The 23,803-nt window shown below is 31.6% G+C and overlaps 1 protein-coding gene across 1 annotated transcript; it reads right to left on the reverse strand.

Annotated features, from left to right (window-relative positions):
• Positions 1-6,117: 6,117 nt before the first annotated feature.
• On the reverse strand, positions 6,118-9,499 carry LOC25479743 (60S ribosomal protein L30). Its single transcript, XM_013587834.3, has 5 exons — positions 9,357-9,499; positions 9,154-9,259; positions 7,336-7,437; positions 6,432-6,500; positions 6,118-6,341 (listed from the first exon to the last, which is right to left on the reverse strand). Exons 1-5 carry the CDS (start codon positions 9,375-9,377, stop codon positions 6,301-6,303), a joined length of 339 nt encoding a protein of 112 aa, XP_013443288.1. The 5' UTR covers positions 9,378-9,499; the 3' UTR covers positions 6,118-6,300.
• Positions 9,500-23,803: the final 14,304 nt, after the last annotated feature.

The following is a 23,803-nucleotide window of genomic DNA, read 5'->3' on the forward strand; positions in this document are numbered from 1 at the left end:
GTTGACTCATGGTTGACCTTTCTTCAGATCTTCTACCATAGTCGTTTGAGCTTCTCTTGTGTTTCTGATCCTTTAATACATGTTCAATAATTTGACAAATATATTCTATAATCTTACACACTTAAACTAATATTAGTATATTCAATCGTTCTTCAAAACTTTGTTATCATCAAAACCTTCATAGAAATTGTACAAGATCCTTCTTGTTCCAATAGTCCTCTCCACTAGCGTGGCGACGCTATATAAGCTTTACTCTTTAAAATAGTAGGCTTAAATTCATATATTATTTCCAATCCACAATGTTCTTTGAATTCAATTTGAACATAGTTGATCCAAGCTCTGTTGTTCAATGACATATAAGAGACTCGTTACTTTTGTAGTGTAGACGAATTGACAATTGTCATTAAAAACTCACACATATAACTGGTGGATACGCAGTTTCAACCCTTGTCACTATGTCCGGCATAACAATTTTGACATTTTTAAGAGTTGAGCTAGAATATGCCAACCATTGGCTTCTTGGAAAACAGTATATGATGTCAGGAATTTAATGAACTTTTATTTACTAGTTAAATTATACTTTTATTGTCCCCGTGAGCTTAGTTCGGTTGATATGGACAATGCATAAAATAGACAAGGTCTGGGATTCAAACCCCAGCCACCACCCAAAAAAATTTATACTTTTATTATTAAATCATAAAAAAATAAATTATATTTTAATCTATTTTTGTTTGACAAATGTTATTAATGTTTGAATGCATTTTGACGTTTTATGTTCTTGTTTATAAATTTTAGTAAAATCTTTAATATTATCTATCTTATCGATCTTATTAAATAAGGAGTTTAACTCAGTTGGTATAGAGAATACATAATATATGCAAAGTTCGGGTTTCGAACTCCGGAAACCATCCAAAAAAAATAAAATAAGTCATTGATTAAAATAACTTAAAAAATTATTTAACACAAAAATTTGTGTATTTCTATGCTAAAAATCATGTATTTTAATACTATAATTTCCTAAGAATTCGATTATTTTTTAATATATTATTTATTTATTAGAATTATGTAAAGTTAAAGTTTTTATAGGAATATATGATTAAACACCTTTTAACCTAAAAAAATGCATATAGAAAAACAAAAAATTTAAAGGACAGTCTAAAGCTAAAAAAAAGTTTGGTCAAACACACCTGTATTTTGATATTATAATTTTCCTAAGAATTTGATTCATTTTTTAATATATCATTTATTTATTAGGATTATGTAAAGTTAAAGTTTTTTATAGAAATATATTATTGAGCACCTTTTAACCTAAAAAAATGCAAAGAGAAAACGAAAAAGTTTAGAGGACAGTCTAAAGCTATAAAAAAGTTTGGTCAAATATACCTTACGCCTATTTGACTAGGCCAAAAAGTTAACTTGGCGATCATGTTAAATACAACTCTTACTCATCCCTCACTTGCATAATCGTTTTTGCTTCCATATCTCCTTTTTTTTTTTCATTTTTATCCACGAGCTTCATGGCTGAGAAAATCATGTTTTTAACCTTTTTACTTCTCCTTATTGTTATGCAACAAAACATTGATTCAATGGAAGCATCAAGGTTGGTTAATAACATTCATCCTCAACCACCTTCACTTGATCATACGTATTCCATAAATGATTCCAATAAGTCTGGTGATGATGTTTTCCGCCCAACAAGTTCAAGACCTAGCAATGGTGGGATAGGACACAAACCCCATGCAAGAGCTATTCCTATAGTCTTATTGGAAAGTCCACAACCTCCTTCCCTTAATCATAAGTATTCCATGAATGATGATAATAAGGATGGTGATGATTTTTTCCGTCCAACAAGTTCAGGACCTAGCAATGGTGGGATAGGACACAAACCCCATGCAAGAGCTATTCCTATAGTCTTATTGCAAAGTCCACAAACTCCTTCACTTAATCATAAGTATTCCATAAATGATGATAATAAGGACGGTGATGATTTTTTCCGCCCAACAAGTTCAGGACCTAGCAATGGTGGGATAGGACACAAACCCCATGCAAGAGCTATTCCTATAGTCTTATTGCAAAGTCCACAAACTCCTTCACTTAATCATAAGTATTCCATAAATGATGATAATAAGGACGGTGATGATTTTTTCCGCCCAACAAGTTCAGGACCTAGCAATGGTGGGATAGGACACAAACCCCATGCAAGAGCTATTCCTATAGTCTTATTGCAAAGTCCACAAACTCCTTCACTTAATCATAAGTATTCCATAAATGATGATAATAAGGACGGTGATGATTTTTTCCACCCAACAAGTTCAGGACCTAGCAATGGTGGGATAGGACACAAACCCCATGCAAGAGATATTCCTATAGTCTTATTGCAAAGTTCACAACCTCCTTCACTTAATCATAAGTATTCCATAATTGATGATAATAAGGATGGTGATGATGTTTTCCGCCCAACAAGTTCAGGACCTAGCAATGGTGGGATAGGGCACAAACCCTCGGCAAGAGCGATTCCTAGCGATGGGAATAGCCAAAAACATCACCATTAAGTGTTGTTTAAATGAACAAAGGCTTGAAATTTAGTTCGCCAAGAAATGGTTATAATCCATGTACTAATAATATGTTTAATAAAACTATTTTCCAAGTTAAAGAAAATCTTAGCGTGTTGTTATTTGGGTTTAAGTTCTAATTTCGGCAATTATCATATTATACGTAGATTTTCTTGTAATCTTCGTTGAGGTTGATGGTTTTCATTTACCTCATACGACTGTGTCTCGCCATATATTTATATTTATTATATCAAAACCAATAATGATAATCTTCCCCATAAAAAACGGATAATTTTAAGAGAAAATATAAATAACATTTTTTTTTTTGAAATGAAATGGGGTACAGATGAATCTGCAACACCCTATGTAGATACGATTAAAAAGGTTAGAAAAGTTGGGGGACGTAAAGCCTAGCCCAATCAACAGACCCTTGCAGACCCAATCAAAACTAATTGCAAAAAAGGAGATGCATAATATAAACTAATAGCCCAATCAACAGACTCTTTCAAATAATTGAGAATACAGATATGTATGCAATATTTGTAGCCCAATCAACAGACCCTTTCAAATTCTATTGAGAATACATATAGATATTATCGAGGGATGAGTCCAACATGTTAGGAACCAACAGACCCTTGCAGGTATAATAGAATCACAGACCCTTTCCGATTTTTTGCCTGCACCAAAAGGCGGTTTGGCTAGTCGCCGCATTGAGAGGCCAAAATGGCAACAAGAACAAGATGAGGTTGCTGCTTCCCCCTAGTTTTGTATCAACAAAAATCACCAACAAGAATCGAACACCGTGGCACGTCGACGGTGGTTGACCGAGAACAAAAAAACCAATTCGTCACCGCAACCACCTCAAATGATTCTCTCCACAACAATTTTTAAATTCCAACAAACTATATCCACAATGATTCAAATCAAAGAGGAGCAGATAACATATATTAGCCTGAAACCAAAACAAGATAAATGCTAAATTATTTTGACATATCTTAAATTATATGTTTTTACCAATTTTAGATAGATAATTAGTATGTGTATCACTACTCGAAAAAATAAAATCATTTAAAAAAATTAAGATAGAAAACAATGAAATCCCACTCTAGTAAGGTAATATAATTTACACACGAGACAAAACTTTTGAGATCTTTTTTTATGTCGAGTTTTGGTCACTAATATTGGTTTTTCTGTTCCTCTAAAAAAAACATCGGCTTCTCTATTAGTGTGATTTGTGTGCTATCCACATTAAAGTTCCTAATTATCCGTCTAACTACTTTTATCAATAAAATATAATAGAAGTTCCAAAAAAAGTTATGATAATTTTTTTAAGAGGCTAAAAAAGAATATATCGATCATACAACCATGTTTTTCAAGCACAAAACGTGCTAGAAAAGCTAAAGAGAAAAAGTATCATTCACAACAACATAGCAAAAGGGCAAAAATTTCGAAAAATGAAAATTACAACCCATTTTCATTAAATTGTGATAATTAAAAAATATTAGTCATTTTATTGATTAATAAAAGATCAAATTAGAAATAAATACTTAAAATCATAGTAGTAAAACCCGGATAGCGGTGTGTAGCGGCAGACCCCAAAAATGGGATAGCGGGATAGCGTATATCGGTATGACAATTAGCGGTCACCGATCTGGCCTTCTTTCCTCAGTCTCACCATGTCCAACATTGTCTTGAGCCTGGGCTAACACTTGAGTCAACGCAGTCAAAGCCTCTGTGATTGCAGCATCATTCCTACCAGCTCCACCGGCCATCTCATTTCTATACAAAACCAAAACCAGCAGATAAGAACAACAGAACAAATATCAAAGGTAACTCAATACCATTCACATACAACAGGAAAAATCACCCAGTGTTGGTCCGGACAAGACCAACATAGCTCTGATACCTTATTGTAACACCCTAAACCCTTAAGCGATAAATCACACAAATGATACTAAATCATACAAGGATTTAGATGCTACTTCTTCTATAAGTCCAAAACATGCATAAATAATTTTCTCAAAACATCACAGCGGAATATAATATCATCTCATCAACATCTAAATAAAATATCTCTAAAGTAGTCATGTCACATAATCATACTACATCACCAAATATAAATTCATCTTTTTCACCAATGCACATACACACCAAATTCACATATCCAAAAGTATGACTCGACTTACCAATTAATAAATGCATGCAATGTTCTAGACTCATCTAGATGCATGTGGTACCATTAGGATTCAGGAGATAATTTTATCATTAATGAATCCACCAACATAATAAACATCACCAATTATGTTCTGCAGAAGCCATGTAATAAATATCTCCAATTACATTCTTCAAATCACCTTAAAATGACTATGAATGCATGAACTTCAATTAAGGACTTGACAATGCATACCACACCAACATGTATATATCAACATAATAATCATTACCAATTATGTTTTTCACCAACATTTGCATTATCAAATACTTACATTCATACAATCAATAAGTCACAATTCAACAAGTCATCATCAATTCATCAAGTTATAATCACCAAAAGAATCATCATCAAAATCACCATCAACAACAATCACCTCAAAGGAACAACAAGGTTCAAAGTCGCATTTCACATAAAAGACGGACATCTATTCACATCATGATATTCATCATGTTAAACACCCAACCATCATTGATTCATTCTTATTCTATCATATCATCTTAAGCATGAAGCTAATTACAAGTTATCCAATCATGAAACCACTTTTTAACAAAGTTCGTCTATTTTCATCACTTTCTACAGTTCCTAAGTAATTCGACAAAACAAGGTAAATAAGTTCAAACACCTCAACCAAGCATATACACTACTCACACATGATCACATTTGTAACGCCCTCTTTGAATTATTTAATTATTTAATTGAGTCTAGAATTTATTAAGATGAGTTTATATTATATTTATATGATATATGTGTGATTTAAGAGGTTTATATGATTGAGGTGATTTATGTGATTTTATGAGGAATTGTGACTTATTTTATTGTTTAATAAAATAAGATTTGAAAAGAAAATAATTATTGAGTTTAGGGGTTGTTTTAAGATTTTAGAGAGTTTTAGGGAGAAAGAGAAATAAGATAAGATAGATGGAAGACATATAAATAGGAAAAACCTAGTTTAAAAGAGATAAAATTGAATTATTATGATGTCGGACCCAATAATTTTTAATAACCAATATCATGTACACCCTCCGGTCATAAATATAAGCATTAATTCATGTTTTAAATTCATTCAATAAATGATGTATGTGATATTTATTGTAGACAACAACCATAATTTATTGAATAAATCTAAAATATTAATTTTTACTTATATTTGTGCCCGGAAGGTGCATTTAATACAGCTTAATTATTAAAAAGAAAACATGGACACAATAATGTAATTTTTCATTGTGTTTTTATTTTTTTTAACTTATTTCTTCTCCTTAAAAGGAAAAGCTACTATTCTATCATTGGCTCTTGGTATAACATATTGCTAACACAATGGCATTGATTCTTGTAAAATAAAATAACATAAACTTGCAAAATTATGTAGATCATTAAACTATTTTGAAGAAAAAATCGCAGTCGACTTATCATAATACTCGAATATCCAAATACTTCCAGAAGTACACATAAATTTTGATAAGCAAAGAAAAACAAACAGAAAACAGCCAGTTTTGTTTCAAAAAGGACCAAAATCGAGGATTCGATACAACAACTCTATTGGTCTCCAGGTATGGTCTTGATGATATCAGAATCACCTGAAAACAGCAAATAAATTAATTCAAAACATGAAAAACATTAAATTAGTTTCTTACGCTAGAATAATTGTAGAGTAATTAATATGTTACCAGGATCAACAATGCTGAGACAGCACACTCTGTAGTATTTTCCGCAAGCAGTACCAAGATCCACATTGTCTAGAAGCAAGAAAACATTGTTAGCATTTGAATAGAACAGAATTTGAGTATAAAATAACAAAGGCGACAAAGGAATCGATGAAAAGCAATTCCATAAAAAAAATATCATCTATATATCAAATTCCCGATGCAATAGCTCAACTGCTCAAAAACATAATGCACTTCATATGGGTCTGTTTAGTTTGTGAAAACATTTTTTTTGTTTTCATTTTCTAGAATATGTGTTCATTTTACTTTCTTAATAAGAAGATGAGACTTTTGAAGTGTGTCATTGTGATGAAGTGAAGATAAAATGCTAGCTGGAGATGATTCATTATTGGACAGAATGATGTTCGAATGTAAGACACTAGCACAGACACCGGACACGAGAAACCCATCAACAACATTAATAAATTGGGAAAGGAAGATATTTAAATGTAACTAATGTATCCGTGTTGGGTCGGTATTGAAAACTACAAGCCTTCAACTTAAAGGGTTGACGCTACATAGATGTGTTAAAACAACAATGCAGAGGATACATATACAGCTAATTAACGAATCATGCCAAAGCAATTTAATAGTGCATTATATCAAGTGAGGTTAAGTTACTTAAGACTGGCCAACAAAATGTATACAACAAATTTTCCAAAGACTGTCCTACAACATGACTGAACACGACACTTGAATCAAACGCTAGAGAATGTGGCTTGCAAGTTCAAGGTCACTAAATTCCAGAAGAACAAATCAGCAGAGTACGCTAAACTATTGATCAAACATATTTGGGACAATTTCTATTAATTGTTTAGTGTTTATAAGTTGGATTTTAAAAATGACACTAATTAGATAGAGAACTTACTCCCGTTGTAGTGATGAACTCCAACCTTCGCCAACATAGCATAGTACTCAATCTCGGACTTCCTCAATGGTGGGCAATTGTTAGCAATGATAATCAATTTCCCTGCATAAAATTGAAAAATGTTTAGAACAAGCATAATCAATGAGTTCAGTAAAGAACTCATTAGACAATACAATACACAAGCAAAATCCACATTCACATTAGTTAAAAAAAAAAAAAGTGTTATAATATTGGGAAATCTAATCACTGCACTAAGATTTCAATCTATAAAATACTCATACATTTCTCCATTATTGAAATCAACAATTTCAAGTTTAATTCTGTATAAACCATATTTACAAAACCAAACTAATGATTCTTAAAAAAAGTCATCTTCCTACAATAACACTTGCAAAAGAACAAATTCACAACCACATTTCACAAACCAAAAATCATTCATTCTTCCCCAATCAAAAGAAAATCATAAAGTTTCAATCTCCAATTCATTTCAGACTTAAAATACTCATTTCTCTCCAATCTCCATCGAGAAAACCAACAATTTCAGACTTACTACTGAAAAAACCATAAATCCCAATTCCAAAACTTTCATTCTGAAAAATAAAACCCAACAAAAGCATACAAAAGCCATTTTCCTACAACATTCAATAATAAATCAAAATGACAACATTTTCCTCCCTAAATACATTATTTCTCCCCAAATCTAAACAAAACCATTTTCCTCAAATCCAAACAAAACGATAGAAAGTCCATTTTCCTAAAAACATTGAACATTATTTTAGCAATTTTTTATGCAACTAACAAAGTACTTAATACACAAGCCAAAACCACAGTAGTCACAGACAATATTGTGAAATCTAATCAATCCAATTCCGTTTCAATCTCTAACACATGGAACAAAATACTCATGGTCACCACATTTCTCAATCAAAGAGACCAACAATTTCAAATCTAATTGGGTAAAAACCATATTTCCAATACCAACAACATTCATTCATAATAAATCGTAACAAAAACATAAAAAATCCAATCAATGTTGGGAAACCTATTCACTGCAATTACGTTTCAATGACCAACATATGGAACAGAATACACGTGGTCAACCCATTTCTCTATCAATTACACAAACAATGCCAACTTTAATTTAGAAAAAACTATATTTCCCATTCAAAAAACATTTATTCTTAAAACATCTCAACAAAGCCATACAAAAGCCATTTTCCTACGACATTAAGGGACTGTTGGGATTTGCTTATTTTTTAGCTTGTGTAAAATAGCTTATGCAAATAAATAAGCTATTATGTAGTATTCATAAGCTAGTCAAGGTAGTTTATGAAAAAACAGCTTATGATACAATTTTCGTTAGTGAGAACTTATGAATTAACATTAAAAAAGCCTTTTTATTTGCATTAGCTGTTTTGCAAAAGCTCAAAAATAAGTCAATCCAAACGAGCCCTAAACAAAACTCAAATTCACAAACAGATTTCATTACCCCATTTCTAAAAGCCATACATTCATTCTCCCCAAATCCAGACAAAACTATAAAAACCTCATTTCCTCCAATCTATTCATAAAATAAAAATCTAGTTTTTTCACAATTAAAAAAAAATATTCAATAAACAACCCATCAACTAAATCGAGCTAAAAAAAACAAAACAAATAGTAAAAACAAGATCAGAAGCAAAAAAATCGAATTTTCTTAGTAAACTAAAAATTAGAAATTTAAATTACAAAACGACCCATTAATTCAATTGAGCTAGAATCTAGAAACAAATGCTAAAAATCAGATCAGAACAATAAAATTATTAAACAAAAATTTACCTTTGTTGTTCCTGAGAGATTTGAGAACAGTTTTGTACCCCAAAGTATACTTCCCACTCTTCATCACAAGAGCGAGTCTGTTGTTAATAGACTCATGGGTCTTCTTCTGCAAATCCAAAACCAAAATCAAATCAAATTCAGAACTCAAAAATAACAGAAAAATTGAGATAGTGATGTGTGTGTGAGGGAGAGAGAGAGATTACGGTTTTCTTTGCAGCAACCATGGTTGAAGTTAGGGTATGCGAAGATTTGTGAAATTGAACAAGAAGCCCTAATTTTGTTGGAGACGACAAGGTATATAAACGACAGTGATAAATGTGTCTAACTAGGGTTTTGTGTTTTTTTTTTTGAGGTTGTTTTTGTTTATTGGGCTTGGTCTCTTTTGGGCTCTATTTCAAAAAAAAAGCCCATATATATTTCAGCAAAGAAAATTGCTTTTTTGACATCAATTATATTTCCTAAAAACACATTGAAATGCTCTCGGTGGTAGTTAACTATCGTTACGACTTTTCCTTTTAACCCAGTACAGCCCACACCCTACCTGCATGTGTTAAATTACAGGTCGCAGCGGTAGTTAACTGTTGTCGGTTTTGCCGGCAGTAGTTAACAACTGTTAGAGGTAAAACAGTCATTTTCATATGTTTTTAGGAAATAATTGATGTGAGAAAAGCAATTTTCTTCAGCAAATTCAGAATTTGTTTCAAACTTACTTTTATAGAAATCAATTTTCTTGAAAAAATGAAAGTATTATTAGAAATAAAAGTGATTTTTCGTAAATAAAAAGATATATATATCAGTCTCTGAGCATAACTCAGTTGGTTGGAACATTATCATATATAAAGATTGAGGTTCAAACTCTGAATATTAATCGAGATTAAAATAACTTATACTTTGCGACTATGATCAAAATTAATTAATTACTCTCATATGCAATTTAGTTTTTGTAAGGGAACTCTTGTATAGGTCTTTTGTATGGCTTTTAAAATATATTTCAATTTTGAGTGATGTCTTTATTAGATTAGCTTGTCCGTGTGCACCTTCTCTTTTTAAGATCATGCTATATTATGATTTTTCCCGAAAATGATTGTTGAAAAATATCTTATTTTAAACTTAAGAATCAAAATCATAGAATCGTTAAACTTAATGTGTCAAAGGTGCAATTAAGTCAATATTAAAATATTTTTAATATAAATGGGGTTGGGTAACTCAATTGATTTTCACTAAGGGTCCGTTTGGTTCGAGAGTTTTGGAGGGGAGGGAAGGGGAGGGGAGATTTTTAATTTGAAGTGTTTGGTTCAATTTTTAGAAGGGAAGGGAAGGGGAGCAAATCTCTTTAAAATTTTATTGCATTGCCATAATTATCCTTAAATTAATTTCAAATCTCAATATTAACCTTGTAACAACTTTTATTATTATTAGATTATATTATTTTTGTAACAATCTTATTATTATTATTAGGTTATCTTATTCTTGTAACAATTATTATTATTATTTTGTTATATTTTCCTTGTAACAATTTTTATTATTATATAATCTACCACTCTTATTTGTTAGATGTACAAACCGCTCTTACTACTACTTTGTTGTTGTCAACGACTGCTTGAGGCTTCCTCCAAAGTGAATTGTGAGTAATTTCATCATCTCATTGTCTATATCGTAGTATTATTAATTACATCGTTATTGATTCGCTACTTTATTATCCTTGTTTAATCGTTATCGTTGTTGGAACTTTATTGTTTAAATTGTTGTTTTATCCTTACGGTGGCTTGTTTGTTTCATAGTGTGTTTTTTCTTATGGTATTGATCCATTCATTTGAGAGTATTGTTTTTTTTTTCACTTTTAAAATCGTTGAAGTCTTTTTTTTTTTTTGATGAAATCGTTGAAGTTTTATTATTATTATTATTATTTTATTTTAATTCAGCTTATTATACTTGTTGTTGCTTGTTTTTTTTTCACAGTTAATTCACCTATCCATGTCTTGTTGTGTAAAATCTTGACCAGAATTTTTTTTCACTACACAACCTTACTATTATTGGATTAGCTGAATATAACTCGTAATCATTGAATCAAATTGAAAATGAAATTCACTAAAAACGCACATAGTTTTAAAAAAATAAAATAATTTACCATGAGAACAGAAATATACAAATAAAATTTTGCATAAAATAGCTACAGCCTACAGGCAAACGAACAGTAAAAACTCAAGACATGTTTACATTTCACATGTTCCCACTTAAAACCTCTCTCAAGCATGCTGATGCTGGCTATTGAACTTGTTCCTGTTGGCACACTACATTATCCATCCTCAAAGCTGTGCATTATTTTTATTGATACTTATTGTTGTTGGAGTATCAGATACAGCTTATATAAAATGCAAATCTTCACTTCTAGCTAAAATAGGATAATCACAACCTAGTAGTGTTTTTTTTCACTGTCAATTCACCGATCCTACATGTCTTGTTGTGTAAAATCTTGGCTTTATTTTTCTGTACATTAATCTATATGCTTTGTTTCATTTTTTTTATCTTCCATATATCTATACATTAATCATGATTTTTTTTTCTTTTTTACGTTCTGCTTTTCTTTCTATATGCTTTGTTTCATTTTTTTTTCTTCCATATATTGATCATGGCCTCGTTTATATATAAATATGTTTGTTGTAGTTTATTACATGTCTATATGTAATTGTAGTATAAGAGTTATATAATCTAGAAATTAATTTTATGCGATTAGATGGATCATCAAGATCAGGAAATTGCTATCAATAGATGGTTTGATTTGCGCCGAAGAGCTATAGCTCAGCTTATGTGTGCTGTTGTCTTTTGCTATCAAGATATTGATGACCGTGTTGCTCGGAATGAGGTAATTTTGGAGAGCTTTGATGCTCCTGATTATGACTTTACTTTACCTGAAACACAATCATATGATCCTTCAACCATGGCAAGTGGTGGAAAAAGGAAGAGATTGAAAGTGGCTAAGAATAAAGAGACATACAATGATATTATTGAACTTAAAGAGTCAATGAAAGTGGTTGCAGAGGCACTCAGAGAAGGAAATGCTGCAATACGGGAAGGAAATGAAATAACGAGAGAACGTCATAAACACGAGTTGCCTCCAATTTCAGGAGAAGAGACTTGGAATTTATTAGAGGAGTGTGGATGTGACCCAAATTCATTGCCTAAGATATATCGTGTTGTCATGAAAGATGTAGACATACTTAGAATGATTCTTCAGTGTCCACCCAAAGCACGCAAAGCAGTCATAATGGAAACTGTCTTTGGTTCTTCTGATTAATCATACTATGATGGTGTTATGATGTTTATGAGTTTTTTTAGGGAGACTGTTTTGTTATGATGTTTATCATTATTTTTTTAAGGAGAAATAGTTAACAGTAGTCATAGTCACTTTCATGTGTCTTATTTGTTCATATGCAACAAATTTCATTTATCTTACAATTGTTAATTAATAAGCACTATCCATGATTTTGAAAATTCTTATGTCATATATTTAAGAGCTATGCTATTTTTTACGAAAGTAATTGAAAAAAAATGCAAGGATTACAAAGAATTGCTCTTATAAAAAAAATATTACAAAGAATTGCTCCGATTAAAAAAGCCAAAAAAAAAAAAACAATATGATGCTTGGAGCAAAATACATGAGCCAGTTTAAGATAAAATAGCGGCTTAAATGTGTGCTTGTCTTTGTCAGTTTCTGAAATCGTAAAAACAAACAGTTTCTTTTATTTAATTAAGTTTAAGGGTAAAACGGTAAAATACTGTTAAAATCCCTCCCCTCCACTCCCCTCCGTAAAAATCCCTCCCCTCCCCTCCTAATTCTCGAACCAAACGGACCAAGAGTTATGAGTTGGAGGTTCGGAGTTCAAATTCTAATATATCAATTAACATATTAACATTGTCATTAAAAACATATTTTTAAAGATTAACTACGCTTTTGGCCCCTTAAATTTAAAATCAGCATTTTTAACCCTCAATGGCACAAGTTAATGTATCAAATATAGTAATTTTTTGTTGGAATGTGTACATTAAATTTAATTTTTAAATTTATAATAAATTTATTACACAAAACTTAAAAGAACACGAATTAGTCCAACCCTTATTATATCGGTGGGTTTTCAATTGACCTAAGCATTCTCCGGTAAACTCTTGTCACTAAAACAAGTTAATCACAATTCCTCAAACAAGCAAGAAAAGTCGCAAAATTAAGCAGAGAAAATACACAATTCCAAATAGAGAAGTTCATATATGCCATGCAACTAATTAATCACATTATGAACAAAACTTAAAGAGACCTATTTCAGTTGCTATAAATGAAAAAAATAAATATGCATGGATGATTAACTAGTAAGTGCAAAATGAGCAAATTTGAGGGGTCAAAATCACTCATTTTAAACTTGGGAGAAACCAAAATCATATAATTGTAAAATTTGAGGGGTTAAAAGTGTAATTAAATCTATTTTTAATATATTTTAAAAGAGAAGTACAAACAACACTCACTCTTATTAAGTGAAACACATGTGTGTCTCACTACTTTATGTGAAATTCATTCTCAAAATAGCAGTGATATATGTACAACTCTTTGATACAATTTTTATGACAATTTTTGTTTTCTCTCTTTTGATTGGTCAAAAATATTAGAGAGAGAAAAAGAAAGAGAAAGAATAAGAAGATAATATGAGTAAGAGAGAGAAAATTGTCAAAAAGTTGTTAGAAAGTGGTTGTACAAATATTATTTCTCTTCTCAAAATATAGATCATGGGGTTTCACCCAATGATGATAAAATAAAAAGGAGTGCACTTAAGACAATTGTTTTTTATTTTTTTAAAAGACTTAGGTACCGTTTGGCCCGATTTTTTTCCAGCTTCTCTACGTTTTTAAGGAGAAGTTAGGCCAAACACAATATCAATAAATTACCTTAGAAAAAAAGTACTTTTTTTAGAATGCATAAAATTGAATAAATGAGCTTTAACCAAAAGTTGTTGAATGCTACTTCAAAAAACTACTTTTCCCCAATTTATTTCACAAGCATCTCTCTACAACTCACGCCGGCAAGCTTTTCTTTTATTTTTTCAATATGCTTTTTTCTTCCATTTTATTTTTTGAACCGATCCATTTAATTTTTTTTAATGACGGTCCATTTAAGTTTATCATCTATTTTTTAAGAAATTTTATTATCTTTTTATCACTTATATATTAATTTCAATATCTTTTTTTTAATGAACTGAAATATTTTTATTCACGCTGTCAATGAATGACACCGAATATTTTTATTTCCTTTTTTCAACCTCAGAAATATATACACACACATTAGCATTTAGAGTAATACTTTATGTTCGTCTGTCTGTTTTTTTTTGTTACGCTAATGCGTATAATTTTTTTTTTACTTATATATATTTTACACATTTTTATTGTAACAAACTATGCATATCTTTTTCTTATTAAAAAAACTAAACATATATTTTCAAATGACACCAGCAATGTAACAAATATAACATTATATAATATAAATTCTTATCTTTTTAACTGACACTAAAAATATGGTATTATTATAACAAAATTTGTTATAGAGTATAGTTGGAAAAGAAAAAACCAATTATTGTCATTATATATACACACACATATACATATTATAGATGTTATCTTTGAATATACGATTAAGCGTGACGAAGAAAGCAATATAAATGAAGAAATCAGTTCATATAATCCAGGAAGAGTACAAGATGGAGGCTACATGAATAAAGTTAGAAATTAAATATGAGTTGCATTGATGGAGAGCAGAGACGTTTGAGTTTCTGATGATTTATGTTTTTTTTTTAAATATGATTATTGTTTTTAATTTTCCAAACTACTTTGATATTATTTATGTTATTATTTGAGCCTCCTTAAATTATTTCTCCTATTCAAATATTTAACAAGTCCTTTATATGATGATACAAATTTGTATTCATATTATACAAAATAAACGTCGTTGAGTAAATATAGTATTTGTAAAAATATATCTTTTATATTTTAAACATTTTTTCCCTTCAAAAAATATTTTTGACATTTTTTTATTTATTATGTTAATTCATAATGAATTCAAAGTTTTTTTTTATTTTTAGACAATGCATAAATATATGCAAGGTTTCGGGTTTGAACCCCATACACCACCAAAAAAATAATAAATTCAAAGTTTTGTACAATATTTTGCCAAACAGCTTTTAACTTAAAAATAACTTTAGAATTAAAAAAATAAATAAAGAAACCAAACAGCTTTAGCCTTTTTTTTAAAGGATTTTATTTTAACTTTGTTTTAAAGTAGCTTTTAGACCGAAAAAAAGTTTGACCATACGATACCTTAAGACAATTGGATAAAGTGAAACTTTTATCTTAAAATTTGTGTATTTAATATATATAAATTTTAAAAAAGCAAATTTTTCTACCGAAAATTTATCAATTATTTTCATTTTTAAATCCCTATCAAGTGCCTTTAACTCTAATAAAATGAGTGTTAGACTGAGTTGTGTTAACACTTATTTTAAATGTTTGATTCATTCAACACAATACTGCTCACGTAATGATTCACTGCCAAACAAACAACACAGTAACTCATTGAACAAAATGAAAAACAATGACTTTCTGTGCTGTTGACAAATGCAAGCAATGAGAGGGATCAAAGTGTCACCTAATAACCAATCTAATTATTAAGAGCAATAAACGGTGTCATACACCACCAAAATCTGTAGTATACTGTAAACTCCACGACCATCATGAACACTGATCTATTTTCATTGGCCTTGTATGTGAAGTGCATGTGATTCTCAAATTTAGAAAAAAGACTAAAATAAAGTTTGTAAAAGGTGGCAGTCCATAAAATTCATGTTGCCAACTAACCATCCAATAGGCATTTTCTTTATCCATTGTTGTTTGAATTCTCATTATTGTTCATATAGAGTTTTTAAGAAACCAAAAAATATTAAATTAAGATAAATAGCTAGGTACAGGTACATAACTTTGAATAAATGAAAGAATAATGTGTTAAGAGTCCCCGATCGGATAAGATATGATCTGATAATATGTTTATAAGTGGGGACAATATTCACCTTACAAGTCGGTTTTGTGAGGTTGTGTTAGGTCCAACCACAATTTTTAAGATAATGTTCAACACCAAACATAAACAGAGGGAATCAAAACTACAAGAATAATGATACTTGTACAACTATTTTGTGATAATTTTTATGACAAACTTTTTTTTCTCTCTCTTATTATTAGTAAAAAATACTACATTCGTTCTTTTTTAATTGTCACATTTTGACATTTTACACAAATCAAGACAATCAACAATTGTACTACACTTGTCCTCAAAAATGACACTTAAAAATGAACGGAGGGAGTAATAGAGAGACACAAGAAGAGAGAGGATAAGAACAAAATAAGAGTATGAGAGAGATGATTGTGTAAAAGTTGTCCTAAAATAAATGTACAAGTATCATTACTCAAACTACAAATGATGATTGAAGAGTGATAGGAACATTCTTTTTTAACACTCTCCAACACTCACTCTTGAGTGAAATCAATGCGGATTCTACATTTTGAAAACTAGTCCTATCTAAAGTAGTGGAAATCATATAAATTTTAGCTGGTAAAAGAGTGATCGTTAGAGAGTCTTAAAAATAAAGTGTTCTTTGTTGGAATATTTTAATATAGATGACCAAAATCATTGATACAAGGTTATGTCATATTATAAGAATACAATTAATTAGGGACCTTGTATGATCGATAAATCATATGGGCGATGAGTAAATCATGAGAGAAGCGTTAGGGTTGAGAGCTTAAATTTTCTATGTTGCTTTTACGCTGACCTAATGGAATACTCAGTATGTATAAACATCAACAGAGAGATGAACCTTTCAACGAGCTCACCAAACAAATAACCCAACTCACCGCAGATCATAACAATTAAATATTTATTCATATTTTAGATAGGCAAAATTACACTTTTAATTCCTTGACTTAATTTCAGATAACGATTTAGTCCTTTAGATACATTTGCATGGATTTTCAAGCTTCAAATTCATGAGTTTCTTTTTCCTACCGCTTCTCAATCTTCAAATATATAGGCTTTCATCTATGTTTTCATATGAATCATATATTTGATGCTTGAAAATTCATATGTAAATAGATAAAAAGGACAAAACTGCAATGAGAAAAAGATAATTAAAGGACTAAATTATTGCCTGTAATTAAACTAAGAGACTAAATAAATAATTTTGTCTTTTAAATAAATGCACTAAGATATAAATTCTTGATATTATATTTTATATTTTAAGTAATTAAGGAGATACATATAATTCGACATTCTTAGCACCTCTCATGGTGATTTATCGATGACCCATAAGCAAATTTTGGAAGGATGTACCTAGCTGAAAAATCGATGATAAGCTGAAAAAATTGTAAGCCTCACTGCCACTGATAAGGACTAATTAATACTGACTGAAAAAATTGCAAATGCATAGAGAAAGCCTAAGAAAACCCTTGCTCTAAAACCCACTGAACAATATTATAATAAAAAATATTTGATTTGATGCTCAACCAGGAGAGGATCCAATTTGTGGTGGCTAAAGCCACATGTCCATTCTCCAAAGTATTTTTTTTTTATTTTTTTTTTTTTTATATAAAACACACAACTTTATCAAAACATTTCTCTTTTGCACAAATCAAAGAAGTAGAACACATTTGATATGGTCTATAATCTACAAATGTCTCACCCTCGGATCATGCATAAATTTGCTCACCACACTGACTGCATATACCAAATTTTTTTTTTTTTTTGAACAAGCAAAACTGAATTATATTAACACTGTTGTTAAAACAATCTTCTCAGGATAAGGTGTACCAAAAAGACTTTTAAAAAAATCAGCAGTTCACACGAAATACAACAAATAGTCTAGTCAATGCCTAAACACGACAATGGACTCGACCACCACAATTGTTCACTAAAAACAAAGACAACCTTATTGGCTTTCAACCACCACAAAGAATAATATTTTACTTTGTCCAGTAGTTGAACTATTAAGCATTCCTTTTGATTAAATAATCTATTATTTCTTTCATTCCATGGACCCAAACAGTAAGAAGCCAAACAAGCTGATGAAAAAACTTGTGCGTTTTCAAACCACCTGTGCAATAAGTAAACTAAGTAAAGTGATCTGAAATAATATAATGGTCCATACCATCAAAACCAATCCATGATCGCAATAAAGGCCATATCGACCCGAACCAATTGCACGCTATAAACAAATGGCGAGCGTCCTCCACAAGACCGCAACCAGACACACACATACAAGCCTCCAAATCAAGCACACCACGGGCCTCCAAATTAGATTTAGTAGGAAGGCGATCACAAAGCAGCCATCAAGCAAAAATAGACACCTTAAGCGGAACCTGTTTGTGCCAAATCAAGTTAACATCGTGCCTATCATGCTGGGTATCATGTGCCGTGAGCATGGCATACACTCCACGAACCGAGTAACCTCCAGCAGGATCCGGTAACCACTGCCAAACATCATAAGAAAGAGGCTGCAAAGAAACATCAGCAAGTAATACCCTACAGTCCTCTAGTATAACTCTTCCTCCCACTCCCACAACCGCCTACGCCAACTCCAAGCCTCACCCCTTCCCCCCAACCGAGTGAAAACATGTCCTTAACAGTTATTGATTTATTCAAGGCTAAATCAAATAACCTGCTAAAGCGAACTCGGAAAGAAGCGTCACCACACCACCTATCGTGCCAAAATAGTGAATCCTCCCCATCACCCACATACCTCACTACGCTACCCTCAAACCAACCGTCGCCACCACTACCTATCCCATCCCTAATTTTCACAACCTCCTTCCACCAATTACAACCACTCTGACCCCCATCCTCCAACCTCCCACACTCCTCACCATATCTAGCAACCAACACTCGATACCACATACTCTCTCTCTCAACAAGCAATCTCCATCATCACTTTCCTAACAATGCCTCGTTAAACTCTCTTAATTGCCTAACCTCCTTCCACCATACTCTCTGACCCCCATCCTCCAACCTCCCACACTCCTCACCATATCTAGCAACCAACACTCGATACCACATACTCTCTCTCTCAACAAGCAATCTCCATCATCACTTTCCTAACAATGCCTCGTTAAACTCTCTTAATTGCCTAACCTCCAGACCACCATACTCCTTTCGCATACAAACAAACCTCCAACCGACCCATGAAATTTTCCTACGATCCTAACTTCCCCCCAAAAATTTTTACTCAAAAGATATTATATAGAAGAGATTATACCTGATGGAGCCTTGAAGAAGGAAAGTGCATAGATAGCCAGAGCGGCTAGGACAGATGGTCCGGACATCAAAAGAAAAAAACGAATTAAGTAATTTTCTAAATTCTTGTTATCACAGTCAACAACACCAAGATGATGTAAACGATAAATGATGATGTACTAAATTTGTGACTAAAGGGTTGGAACACCGGAGACATTTTAGAAGGAGGTCTAATTTATACTCCCTCCGTCTCACAATTATCGTCTCTTTAGCATTTTTTTTCCTCAAAATAATTGTCACTTTACAATACCATTGCAACATTGAATATTTTTTCCACTATTATACCCTTATTTATTGAATTTCATCCAATTTAAACACTCCACTAACTACAATCAATAAAGGTGTTTTAGTAAATGCTATTAATTTTACCATTGAAATCAACACAATTAATTACTCCCTCCGGTCCTTAATATAAGTAAATTTTCAAAAAAAACAATTGGTCCTAATTATAAGAAAAAGTCACAACATTTAAGGTGTAGTTATTGTTTAAAAGACTTTTTTATCCCTCATTTAATGATTGTCGTTTTAATATTAGTGGATCCATTTAATGTTTCACAACATTCTATAAGGGTATATTTGTAAAAATCTTTAAAAAGTTACAACAATTAATGATGGTATTGGTATTGATGTTTTTTGATTTTTCTTTTTATAATAAGTGATAGACTTTTAGCAAGTGTACTAAAAATGCATCGAAATAATAAAATAAGTTTGTATTCAAAGAACTGTGTTAATCTCAATTTAGCAATAAAGTAAATATTTAGGATGAATAAATTATTTTGTTTAGATTTGATTTGATTGCATAAAATGAAATAACATAAAATAAAGATTCGGTTAGAAAATATAGATTTGGTTAGAAAATATGAAGAGAGATGAGATCAGGTCTTTCGAATCATATATGTTCCCCTAATTGGTATACTACACTGTTCTTATGAATGATTTTCTAGTTCCACGATAGTTAACAAAATAGTCCTAATCAGTCCCTTGACTTAGGACCCTATTCTCAAACTACAACCCCTAATTTCTTAGGTGGTCAAATAATCTTTGAAAGTTTAAGCATGTTAACCTAATATCACTAACAAACGATTATCCATTCCTAGACTAACCCTGTTTATTAGAACAATTCAATTCTGTCTAAGTAGAAAGCTATGGTCAGTAGTCATTCATTCTCACTAAATCATGTTTATATTTGATCAGGATATAAAAAGCATTAAGAACAATTGAATTGAATAAAAACTAGATTGTCATTCACCATAAATAGAGTTTCACAACAACATGGTTCAATTAGGGTTACAAAGAATCATCTCAGACCTAATCTCTAAGAGATTTAGCTACTCATAATTGAGTTTACAAATAGCATAATCAATAGTGGAATCAAAACATACATGAACTGATAGAAGGTTGAAGAAATCGCCCTTCTAGCCGTCTTTAGATCTCAAAATCGCACTTTGCTCTCTCCAAATCGTCACCCTTGTTTATTGCACTGACTTCTGTTTAAATATAAAATATTTTCTAAGTGAAAAATCGCGCCACGCCTGCATCCAAGCGCGTCACGATTTATAAAAACCCTAGAAGTCTTCCAAATTCTTCTTCTCAATCGTGTCACGTTCCCAACAAACGCGTCACGATTTTAGCAATCCAAAAACATGCCTCTCTGCCACGAAAATCGTGTCACGATGTAGCAATCGCGTCGCGTTTTGATGCTCAAAGCTTTTTAGTGTTTTTCTTGCTTTTTAACACCTCTGGACCATTCATATTGCCTTGAACTCTATCAAATTTGTGAAATAAATCCTAAAAATTACGTAATGACAGCATGTCATCAATAAGGACCGGAGGAAATATTTGCTTAATAATCGTGCACAAACCTTAAACGACTAATATTGTGAGACGGATAGAGGAATTTTCTAAATTCATGCTATTATAGTCAACCACCCGTACTAACAATACATTAATATGTAGTCTAGAATATGTAGCCTAAAATCTAGTGATTAAAGGGTTGGAACACTGAAGACATTTAAGAAGGAGGTCTAAGATACAATCCATGTTACTAATATTTATCATTCTCCTCTGATAGTATACTAATAATACATGATGATGAAAGAAAAAATTAGATAGTGCAGCACCGCTAAAGTTGTTATGAAAATTGAGATTTATAAAACGGTGGAAGGTGACTAAAGGGTAACATTTACAAAGGCACTTTAAGAATGAGAGTGAAACACTAGCAATGGTTCATAAAAGATCCATATATTGACATGTTTGCCATCATGTTCAATGGCAAAAGGACAATCCGGTGCGCAAGTGCTCCCGTATATGTAGGGTCTGGGAAGGGGTCCCGTTTGTTTTAGTTTTATAGGAGAGAATTGTTTCCAAGACTTGAACCCGTGACCTTTCAGTCACATGACAACAACTTTACTAGTTGCGCCAAGGTTACCCCTCATGTTCAATGGCAAAATGGTTGAAAATATTATATATGTCATATTCATGTTTTCTATTATTCACAATTCTTTTTTTTTTTTATCAAGTAACCTAGTGACTAGAGCGCGTACAATTTAATTATGGAAAAGTGGAGTATCCGGGGTTCGAACCTCAGCTCCTGCATATAATATGCAATATCCCAAATAACTGAGCTAAACTCACGGAGATTATTCACAATTCTTTTAATAAGCCAAAATTAAATTGTATACCATCAAAAATATTCTCTCAAACACAAGGAGTGCAAGGGAAAACTCAAAGTATAATAAGAACATCAACACGAAAACAACAAAGAAAGAACACAACTATGTGATTAATCCTACAAACATTAAATGTTAACCCATCAATGATATGAAAGTCAGAAGCTGATATTTGACTATTGGTTTTCAACCCCAAAAGGATAATAGTTTAATTTATCAATCAAATGAGCAATTGACTCCTCCCTTTGCCTAAAACAATGGTAGTTTTTTCCTTCCTCGTTAGCTAGACACAAGCAAACCATACAATATGCGCCGAATACCTTATTTTCTTGGAAAATCCTCCAAACGCACTAGTAACTAAAAGATGATTCATTGAAGAAATACCCATCCGTTGTCGACCTAGTAACTAAAAGGTCTAAAAAACTTCACATCCCAAAAACAAGTTATCTAATTTCTAATATTTGTAAATTAATATAAGATCCATTTCCATTAAAAAATATAAAATTCATTTAATACTCGTCGAAAAAATATATATCCGTTCAGAATAAATCATTCGCAAATACAATTTAGGTGATAAAATCTTTGGTTTAGTACAACAACAACCAAGCCTTATTCCATTAAGTGGGGTCGGCTACATGGATCAAATGACGTCATAGTGTTCTATCATAAATCATATTTGGATCCAACTCATTGACCTCTAAATCCTTTCTAATGGTTTCTCTATAGTTTTCCTAGGTCTTCCTCTACCTCTCTTAACCACTCTCCTCCATTTGATATACCCTTCTTACGACTGCATCTATGGATCTTCTCTCTATATGTCCAAATCATCTAAGCCCATTTTCTACCAACTTTTCTACTATAGGTGCTACCCCCACTCTCTCTCTAATGGTGTCATTCTTAATCCTATCATGTCTAGTCTTACTACTCATCCAGTGCAACATCCTCATCTCCGCTGCACTTACTTGATTCTCATGTTGGCTCTTAACCGCCCAACACTCCGTACCATACAAGATCGTCGGTCTGACTGTTGTCCGATAGAACTTTCCTTTCAACTTAAGGAGTACTTTCTTATCGCACAAAACACATGAGGCTCTTTCCCATTGCAACCACCCAGCTTGAATACGATGATTTACATCTGCTTCTATTTCTCCGTCATTTTTTACTATGGACCCAAGATATTTAAACCGTGTAACTTGTGGTATGATATAATCTCCAACTTTCGCCTCCAAGGCAGACCTACTTCTCTTTTGTTTAGTAAAAAAAATATAGGCTAGTTAAACTTCAGTTGCTCACCATCAGAAGGGCAGATCTTAAGGCTCGATAAACATGAGTTAAACTGATAACCCAAATGAATCAACTATTTACCAACTAAACAAATTTTCATTGATTGGATAATAAAAACGTGTTTTATATTGCGAGAAATATTGACTAATAGATAAAACTAAGAAAGGTTGATCTAGTTAATAAGTAATTGACTCATAGTATTTCATAATTAAAGACACGAGTTCAACTCCTACCATAAATGTGAAGACCTTGTTAGTTGGTAAGTAACATGCAAGTATATTTATCAACGTTTTCTTCTGGGCCTTAGATCTAGTCTAATCTTACG

This window comes from Medicago truncatula, chromosome 6 (assembly GCF_003473485.1).
Source record: "Medicago truncatula cultivar Jemalong A17 chromosome 6, MtrunA17r5.0-ANR, whole genome shotgun sequence".
Taxonomy (NCBI): Eukaryota; Viridiplantae; Streptophyta; class Magnoliopsida; order Fabales; family Fabaceae; genus Medicago; species Medicago truncatula.

Coding starts and splice junctions, on each gene's coding strand:
- LOC25479743 (XM_013587834.3), bottom strand. CDS start 9,377: ATGGTTGCTGCAAAGAAAACC. Junction 7,438..9,153: donor ATCTCTCAGGAACAACAAAG/GTAAATTTTTGT, acceptor AATTTTATGCAG/GGAAATTGATTATCATTGCT. Junction 6,342..6,431: donor TCTCAGCATTGTTGATCCTG/GTAACATATTAA, acceptor TGCTGTTTTCAG/GTGATTCTGATATCATCAAG.